Raw genomic sequence first — 9,087 nt, 5'->3', positions numbered from 1 at the left:
TAGTACACCAGTTCCAATCGGCTGTTCTTTTCCATTCAACAACACGCGACCTTTGGAGATTGTGTGGAAAAGGTAAGGTCGAGACAGCGAAAAAGTCAAAATTTTATAATAATTCTAAAGATAGAAACGAGCTTAACCTTGATAGTTTACCATTGAATTGTAAAAGTATAGTGTGTTGTCGTAATAATAAAGAAATATTAAGGGATGAGCATCATTGGAATTTGTGTAAATAAGCATTAAATCTAGCCCAAAATACTGAACTGGACTTGGATGTGAAAAAGCCAAATCAACTTCGTATGCGCGCTTGGCTTTTTATCGATCTTGAACAGGCCTGACTGGGGTTTTTTACAGCGTGGCTTTTTTACATCGTGGTTTTCTTTTTATTTATAGACAAATCTTTGTGTATTTTGGGTGGAAAAGTTTCCGTATGGCGCCACCACTTTTTCATTCAAAATGAAATAAAAAATAGTATCTAATTTACCTCAATGAGATATCCCTTTTTTTCAAACCGGGCGGAAAAGTTTCCGTATGGCGCCACCACTTTTTCATTCGATATGAAATAATATAGTATCTTATTTACCTCAATGAGATATCCCTTTTTGTAAAAATGAGTGAAAAAGTGGTGGCGCCATACGGAAAGTTGTCCGTGGCGCCATATGGAAAGTTATCCTTTTGGTTAGCTGGAATTGTGTTTTGTTAATAAATAATTAATTAAGATTCCAACAAATTTGGATGCACCCAAATCACTTTCAAACTGTTGAAAAATTTGTATTTTTAACTGTAAAAAAGGTGTTTTTTACCCGAATTTAGTAGCAAACGGAAATATCCGCCATGTTGTCTTTCGACGTAATTGGACGATTTCATTACACCGCAGGGGTGATACCATATGCAAGATGATTATTTACCATTTTATGTGCCTCTCATAGTCCCCATAGAGTTTTTAAAAATACTATATTTAAATCTTCCCTTTTATTGAATTCCAGAGTGTCTGCTTAGTTACTAACAAGAAAGAAAAAAAACAGCAGCTAAAACCAAAAAGAAAAAATACAACTCAGCCCTCAGAAATTACCCATGCCCCCTGCGGTGTTATAGAATCGTCCAAGTACGTCGGAAGACAACATGGCGAATATTTCCGTTTGCTACTAAATTCGGGGTAAAAAACACCTTTTTTACAGTTAAAAGAACAAAATTTTCAACAGTTTAAAAGTGATTTAGATGCATATGACTCTTGTGTATATATTTAACGGTTGACTTATGTTCAAATGTTTTGTTAAAGTGCATTTAAACATTGTTGTCGTGAGTTGTCGTGAGGGGTCGTGAATTGTCGGTATTTATTGCGACCGTCCTTAGCCACACTTGGGGTCCTACTACTTGCCGTCAACTCGCCGTCAACTCACTTGCGCTGTCAACTCGCCGTCAACTCCTCCAATATACATTTAAAATCCACAAAAGAAGCATGTAAAATATCAGTTCAAAGATAATTTGCGAAAGTTTTAGGTCATATTTAGGAATAAAAATTAAGTTTTTTTCTCATGAAAAAATTATCTCGAAACAGCAAAACCGTCGGCCGCCATCTTGCTTTTTCACATTTATTTGTCTTGGCCCAAGATGTCAATGATTGGTACTTTTTAACCCTCTTGTTATTTGCATTGCAGAGATTCCTTCACTATGTCACGCTATGGAGATTCAACGCTTTCCTGCAAGGTGTACGTTGGTAACCTTGGAGACGATGCCAATCGCCGTGACATCGAAGATTCATTCAGTACCTACGGAGCATTGACAAATGTTTGGGTCGCTAGGAATCCGCCAGGCTTTGCCTTCGTCGAATTTGAAAACCCTGGGGATGCCAGCCAAGCCATCAGAGGACTCAATGACACGTATGTTCAGACCCCATAATGTTTATATCATTGACAAAGAATTAGTGTCAATGGGTTATGAGAACTTTTTGTAGGACACAAAACACTATGGCCAAAGATTGTCGTTAAACTTGCTTGGTTTGAAGATAATGATGGTAGAAAGCTTCCCATGAAATATTGGTTGCCCAGGTGCTGTAGTTTTTGAGAAATTTGAAAAAAGGCAATGAATATAAATGTTGTCTCTATAAAGAGAAAATTGTTTTTAGATCGTAAACATATTTTTAAATACTTAAGTTAGAAATTACTTCTTTCCCGCAATGTTTTATGCTATTACAGCTCTCCATTGCTGGTTACTGAGTGAGTTTTTATGCTAACAGTTATTTTAAGTGTTTACCAAAAGTCTCCAGTGCTTATAAAGATACATTTTATTTTATTCAACAACAGTTCTCTCTGTGGGAGACGTATTGAGGTCGAGCATGCTACCGGTGAAAAACGTCGTGGCCGTGATCGTGAAAGGGGGGGCGGCAGTAGACGTTCAAGTGGTGGTGGTGGCGGTTACAGTTACAGTGGTGACCGTGGTGGCGGCAGTCGTTTCCAGCAGCGTCGTTCTTTCAACGATGATAAATGCTACGAGTGCGGCAAACGTGGCCATTATGCACGAGATTGCCCGCACAACTCTCACGACAAGCGTAGACGATCTCGCTCCAGGTAATCTTTAATTAAATGATGCATTTTCAGCGTGTAATGCCCTGTTTTTAGAAGGGCAAAGGCATCTTGGTAAAGGGCACCCTACGAGGAAATCTTAAATTTCTTCTGGAGCTTTTCAAGGGCCCCAAGATAATGACAAGGGGGCATGGAGGCAATCGCCTTCTTTGCCTCCATGAAGTATCCGGCCTGCATTTATTTCACAGATATCCCCCATTTTAGCCTGCCTCATTCACTAATTACTCTTTCTCTCCTTTGATCTTGTCTTTTTTGTTTGCATTTTAAATCAGTCGACCACCAGATGGGACAACGCTAAAATCACTGGCCTTCAATTCAATCTCAAAGTATTTTTAGTTTGTGTTTTACCTGCAAGGATGGTAAAACCGCAATTAGTTAAATGATTGTATACACTTAAATCTACCTATTTTACTTTAATTTGCAGGATATCGTAACTAACTCTTAAGCAGGGGAATTGATTCCTGCAAGCTTTCTCATTGCGGCCGTAAAATACTGCGACTAGCTACATGTATTCATGTATCGGCAAGTTAGGACAACCCACTGGTTCAAACCACTAGCCTCTGCTGCTCAGAAAGCTATCCGGTTTCTGCTATTATGTCCACGAGTTATCTCGTCCATCCAGTTCAAACCACTAGCCTTCGCTACCGAACAACAGCAAACTATCTGGTTTCCGCTATTTGTCCACAAGTTGTATCACCCACCTAGTTCAAACCACTAGCCTTTGCTACTCGGCAACCTATCCGTTTTCTGCTAGTTGTCCACAAGTTACCACAGATCATGTCAATCATCAAGTTCAAACCACTAGCCTATGCTACTCGGCAAGCTAAACAATATCTGCTATTTGCCCACAAGTTATCCACAAGTTATATCTCCCATCTAGTTCAAACCACTAGCCTTTGCTACTCAACAACATCAAGCTATCCAGTTTATGCTAGTTGTCCACAAGCTATCCACAAGTTATATCACACATCTAGTGCAAACCAGTAGCCTAAGATAGCTTTACTGCGAGACATTCAGACTCGTCTAGTTTCCGCAAGTGCGTACATCTGCGAGGTGCTCAGTTTACTTGCCTCTAGCATTCTGGTTTTTCTGCTAGGCTACCACAACTTTGCGAGGCAGATATTTAGTATTTGCTACATGAGCTCTCACTGTAAGGTACGCTCATCGGGAATGTGTAAAAGAATATTAAGAAATTGGTAGTGAAAGTGTTGAGTAATCAAACATTTCTAATTAAAAAAAAAAAGATATATTTGTATCACATATTGGTGTAAAACCTATTTTATACTCAGAATTAAACAAGATTTTTTGGATGAGACCATATTATTTGCACTGGGAGGGTATTGAATACACATGGCAATTTAGACCATAAACCTTATCGCAAATACTTGGTACAAATGCGGTAGGTGTGGAACGATGTGCATGCTGGTCTAGCTTGCAATTAAGTTTGATCCCTAGCTAGACCAGCATGCACCTCATTCAACAGTTAGCGATGACATAATGGGTATTTGCGAAGAGGTGTATGTTTAATGATATGAAGCTAGAGATTTGTAAATTTGTCCATGCACTTCCATGCAGACATTGGAATGCGTACATAATGTTATTGAATGTGACCTTTCACTTCCTTTTTAATAAAGTTTTGTTTCTATAACTTAGCTTTGTTCTTGTCCTGGGGTCAGTTTCATAGAGCTGGCAAAGCACACAAACTTGCTAAGTACAGAAAATTGTTGCTGAGCATCGTCTTTAAAGGGTCATGCACTTTTTCCTAACACAAAACACAGTGTCCACAGATTAACATTAAACTTACACAGTTTGAAGATAATGATAGTAGAAAGCTTCACTTGAAATTTTACTTTCTGAGGTGCTGTAGTTTTTGAGAAATGAGTAAAACAAATTTCTTTCCTACCGAACCTTAGTAAATAATATTTGAAGCTTTCCAATATCATTATCTTTAAACCCTGTTAGTTTAATGCAAATCTGTGAACATTTTGAAAAAGTACCAAAATCCTTCAAGTCACCAGCCATAATGTCATGTAAATGTACAATCTTTTCTGACCGGTTCCCTTCTCAATGCTGCTCAGCTAGAAAAAAAATTTGAATAACGAGAGTGACTCAAAACCCTTTTTCATAATTTGATCCCTTGTTTCTCAATAATATTATTATAATTTTTTTGTTGGAATATAATGTACCTCTTTGTCTTTTTGCAGGTCCCCCTACGACACTCGTCGCAATAATTCCTACAAGAGTTATCGTTCCCGTAGCCGTAGTCGCAGCCGAAGCCGAAGGTAGGTTGTAAATCCATGATTTAGTTTTTCCCAACACTCATGTATACATAGACTTGGTAAAACATCTGGGCCCAATCTCATGGCTCTGCTTACCGTAAGCAAATAGTCGTTGCTTGCGGAAGCAGGAAATTCTGCGTTTCAGCTTGCATATTTCACCGGTTAGCAGGAAATTGGCTTGTGCGTGCATAATCGACGTTACAGCAATTCCAAATACATATACATGTACACCTAGAATCCCATAACTTGTACACATCCATGAAAGCATGTACAATATTTGGCTTAAGTGTAAAAAACATGGCTCTTGGGACCCCCCTGGACCCCCCCCCCCCCCCCTCTGCTGAGTGCATATCTCTTTGGCGTTTGCCAACCAATAGGGTCTGTATGTATGCGTGAATGTAATTAGTATGTTTCATAGATGGGTCTATTGTTCTATAATTGTGCTTTCCATTGAGGTGCATTGCCTGGTGGAGCGATGTCTTTGGACCTAAGGATTAAAGGATTATGTAATATCATTAGAGGTGAACTGATGCATACATTGAAATATTCCAAGTGTTCCTTTTGCATGGAGCGCAGTTGGTTGCCTCCAAGTTTACTGGAGAAAAAAAAGGTTTAAAGGTTTCAATGAAAATTTATGCGTACTGTTTGTACCTGCCTTCATTCCAGCCGTTCCAGGTCATACCACAGTCCAGCTCCAAGAAGAGACTCATACGATCGTGATTAGACTGCTTGAACGTGAGACTAGGTGACCCAGCGCTTTAGAGGAAATGTGTTCATTGATAGATTCACATCAAAAGATTAATCAGCGATAAAGCAAGATGTTTAAAGCAATTTAAAGGGGCTGTCCTGTCAGGATCATAACAGTGCCCAATTTCATGGCTCTGCTTAACGCTGAATTCTGCGCTTACGATCACCAGAATTCAGCGCTTACCCTCCGTAGATTTGGTACTGAGGGAGAGCAAGTGCATGCAGTAGCGGACTGATAATTCATCAAATTCTATGTTCCTCCACTGGCCTGCTTTTATCATGATAACACAGCCCCTTTTACTTAAATATTTTGGCTTTTAACCATCCTCCCCTTTTCGCTGCCATGGCACATGTTTTGCATCAATGATACAAAATGCATAGGTACAAAGTATACAATGTGTTATGGCAAGGCTTGAACTTGGGAAAAACAACCACAAAACTGCAGGGCTTTGTAGCTCAAAGCCTTCACAAGACTAGAAACACAGTGAGTAGATCAATTGAAAATGGGTGTTGGGTATTATTACTCAATAACACAAGAACTCCTGAGTTGTCCGGTCTTTAAGTTCACTGGCCTCGCGCTAAATCACTGGCTGCTGAGTGTAAATTTCCAGACATGCATGAAAAATAGCTCATTTGTTTTGTAACAAGCTAAAATGAAGTTATTACATGTATAATGAATTGCATCTCCTGCCTTTTTGTCATACGACTCGCACTGCACACAGTAGAAATGCTACAGTTTATGTATTAATATTCATGTTATAATAAGTATTGATGTTTTTAATGTAATTTTACGTATTTTACTCTTTGTCTTTGTAAAACTGAGCACCAATTCATGGCGCTACAAATTATGTGCCACAGCACTCTCTTTATCATGTTTTTTTTATTTTATTTTGTCAATGGTTCTGAGCACATATATTAACCGTCAGCAGCAGTGCCATAATTTTGGCCCTGTTGGCTTTAGTTTAATGATGGTTGCATTATTAAAATAGTACGTCAGGCATGGTGTTCGTACCTTCATGGGAAAGCTCCAGTGAAGAAAGAAGCTAAATAAAAACATCCTTTCATCTTGCAACTAACACCTGTTATCTCCATGTTATTCCTTTTCAAAATTATTGGATCCTGCACTGTTCAGTAGGACCCAATCCACTAAAAGCTTGCTAGCCGTCCAATATGCTAGTCTTGGTTCAAGACGCTCCTGTTGATTTTCCAAAAAGCTTTACTCGCATATACATGTATCACGCTGATAGAGTTGCCAATAGAGGGCGCCATCAGCCTTGAACCCCCATCACCCTGAGAAACATCTGTTTTGATGAGAGTGCGCCCTCTTTTAACGATGGATCATGGGAAGATTATTAGTTTCGGGAGGGGTGTTGAACCAAGTCTAGAACGGCTTGATAATAAAAGTGTGCGCACAGTTGTTTTTTTTTTTTTTTTTTTTTTTTTTTTTTTTTCTTTTTTTTTTTTATGTAGATGGAAGGGATTGATCTGTTAAAGCCAGTGGACACTAATGGTAATTGTCAAAGACCAGTCTTTTCACTTGGTGTAGCTCAACTAATGCATAAAATAACAAACCTGTGAAAACTTGAGCTCAATCGGTTGTACAAGTTGCGAGACATGAATGGAAGAAAAAAACACCCTTGTCACACGAAGTTGTGTACTTTCTGATGCTTGATTTCGAGACCTCAAGTTCTAAACTTGAGGTCTCGTAATCAAACTCGTGGAAAATGACTTCTTTCTCGAAAACTACGTCACTTCAGAGGGAGCTGTTTCTCACAATGTTTTATACTTTAAACCTCTCCCATTACTGGTAATAAAGAAAGGTTTTGTGATGGTAATTATTTTGAGCAATTACCAATAGTGTCCACTGCCTTTAAGGTTACCTACATGTGTACGACAGGGTTTGCCATGATAAGTATACAGTGACTGGCCAGCAGGATCAGTTAGCTTGTCCAGTCTGTACTTGATACTAAACAGAGACGCTTTCAACAGTGAACTAGCTGAACCGCTTTGAGTGAATGCTGACTGATCCTCCAGTGTTTGATTTGGTATTTGGCAAGCAGACCACTCTTTAGGGGGAAAATTGTATGATTTATTTACCAATCACACCTTAGTCTTGGTGCAAGACGCTACTTGTTTTCCTTTCACGCACAATGCGGCCAACTCGCCAACAGCACGTAGACCAGCCGTATACACGCGCCTGACTTAAGCGATAACGAAAACGATCACAACGCAGAGAGAACGCATTCTATTGGTTGAACTGCTCCACTCAGAATACGCACACGCTCATTCAACCAATAGAATGCGTTCTCTTTGCGGCGTGATCGTTATCGTTTCCGTTATCGCTGCAGTGTGACTCGGCCTTAAGCCCACTCACCGGTGGTCGCAGGGGTTAGGTGGCGAGTGTACATGTACATGTACATGTATACGGGCGATCGATGTGGCCGCGCTGTGCGTGAAAAGAAAACGAGAATTGCTTTCACCAAGACTATTCACACCTTGGAATGTTTGATCAAATATTTGGCTGCAGAACATAATATTTGAATACAATGACTTTAAAGATTATTTGTATGTGTTTTTTTTTTTTTTTTTTTTTTTTGGGGGGTGGGTTTAAATAAAGAAATGGAAAATAATCATAAAGATAACCAGTTTTTGGGGGATGTTTTATTTTGTTAATTTCCAAACAATAATAATTAAAATAATATATAATAATACATTTGTGTACTAGCAATAATAACAGTGGCTTCATAAGTAGCGCTCGTACACTTTCGGCACAGAAACAAAAGTTCACAGATTTACACATAACTTACAGCGTTTACAGAAGGTAATTGTGAAAGACTTCTCTTGAAATATTATTCCATGAAATGCTTTACTTTTCGAGAAAACATTAAAACAACATCAATTCTCGATAGCGAGAATTACGGATTTATTTTAAACACATGTCATGACACGGCGAAACGTGTGGAAACAAGGGTGGGTTTTTCCTCGTTATTTCTCCCGACTCCGATTGAGCCTAAATGTTCACAGGTTTGTTATTTTTTATATCAGTTGTGATACACGAAGTGTGGGCTTTGGACAATACTGTTTACCGAAAGTGTCCAATGGCTTTAAATTTGCAATCCTGACCCCATACCCTAGTCCTAAATAAAAAGATACATGCTTCCTACAAACAAGTTACATGAAGCCTAAATATCAGAAAACTATTGCTTTGTGGTACTGGGTTGCCAGGGGTGGATTTCACAAAGGTAGTCCTAACTTAGAACTAGTCATAGGCAATGCTAAGAGATAGGACTGGTCCTAAGTTAGGATGAGGACTGGTCCTAAGTTAGGATGAGTTACTGGTCCTAACTTAGGACCAGTCCTATCTCTTACCATTGCCTAGGACTAGTCCAAAGTTAGGACTACCTTTGTGAAATCCACCCCTGTATCTGTCAACTCGGCCCGAAGTCGAGGAGTCGTTGCATATCATTATCATAGATAAGCAG

The 9,087-nt window shown here is 39.1% G+C and overlaps 1 protein-coding gene across 1 annotated transcript; it reads left to right on the top strand.

The window, feature by feature from the left end:
* Positions 1-3: 3 nt before the first annotated feature.
* Positions 4-6,681, top strand: LOC117305253 (RNA-binding protein 1-like). Its single transcript, XM_033790083.1, has 5 exons — positions 4-72; positions 1,656-1,877; positions 2,301-2,564; positions 4,784-4,861; positions 5,525-6,681. Exons 2-5 carry the CDS (start codon positions 1,669-1,671, stop codon positions 5,580-5,582), a joined length of 609 nt encoding a protein of 202 aa, XP_033645974.1. The 5' UTR covers positions 4-72; positions 1,656-1,668; the 3' UTR covers positions 5,583-6,681.
* Positions 6,682-9,087: the final 2,406 nt, after the last annotated feature.

Source organism: Asterias rubens, chromosome 22 (genome assembly GCF_902459465.1).
Source record: "Asterias rubens chromosome 22, eAstRub1.3, whole genome shotgun sequence".
In the NCBI taxonomy this organism is placed as follows: domain Eukaryota; kingdom Metazoa; phylum Echinodermata; class Asteroidea; order Forcipulatida; family Asteriidae; genus Asterias; species Asterias rubens.
The sequence above is the reverse complement of the archived record's forward strand: the minus strand, read 5'-3'. Positions and strand labels throughout refer to the sequence as shown.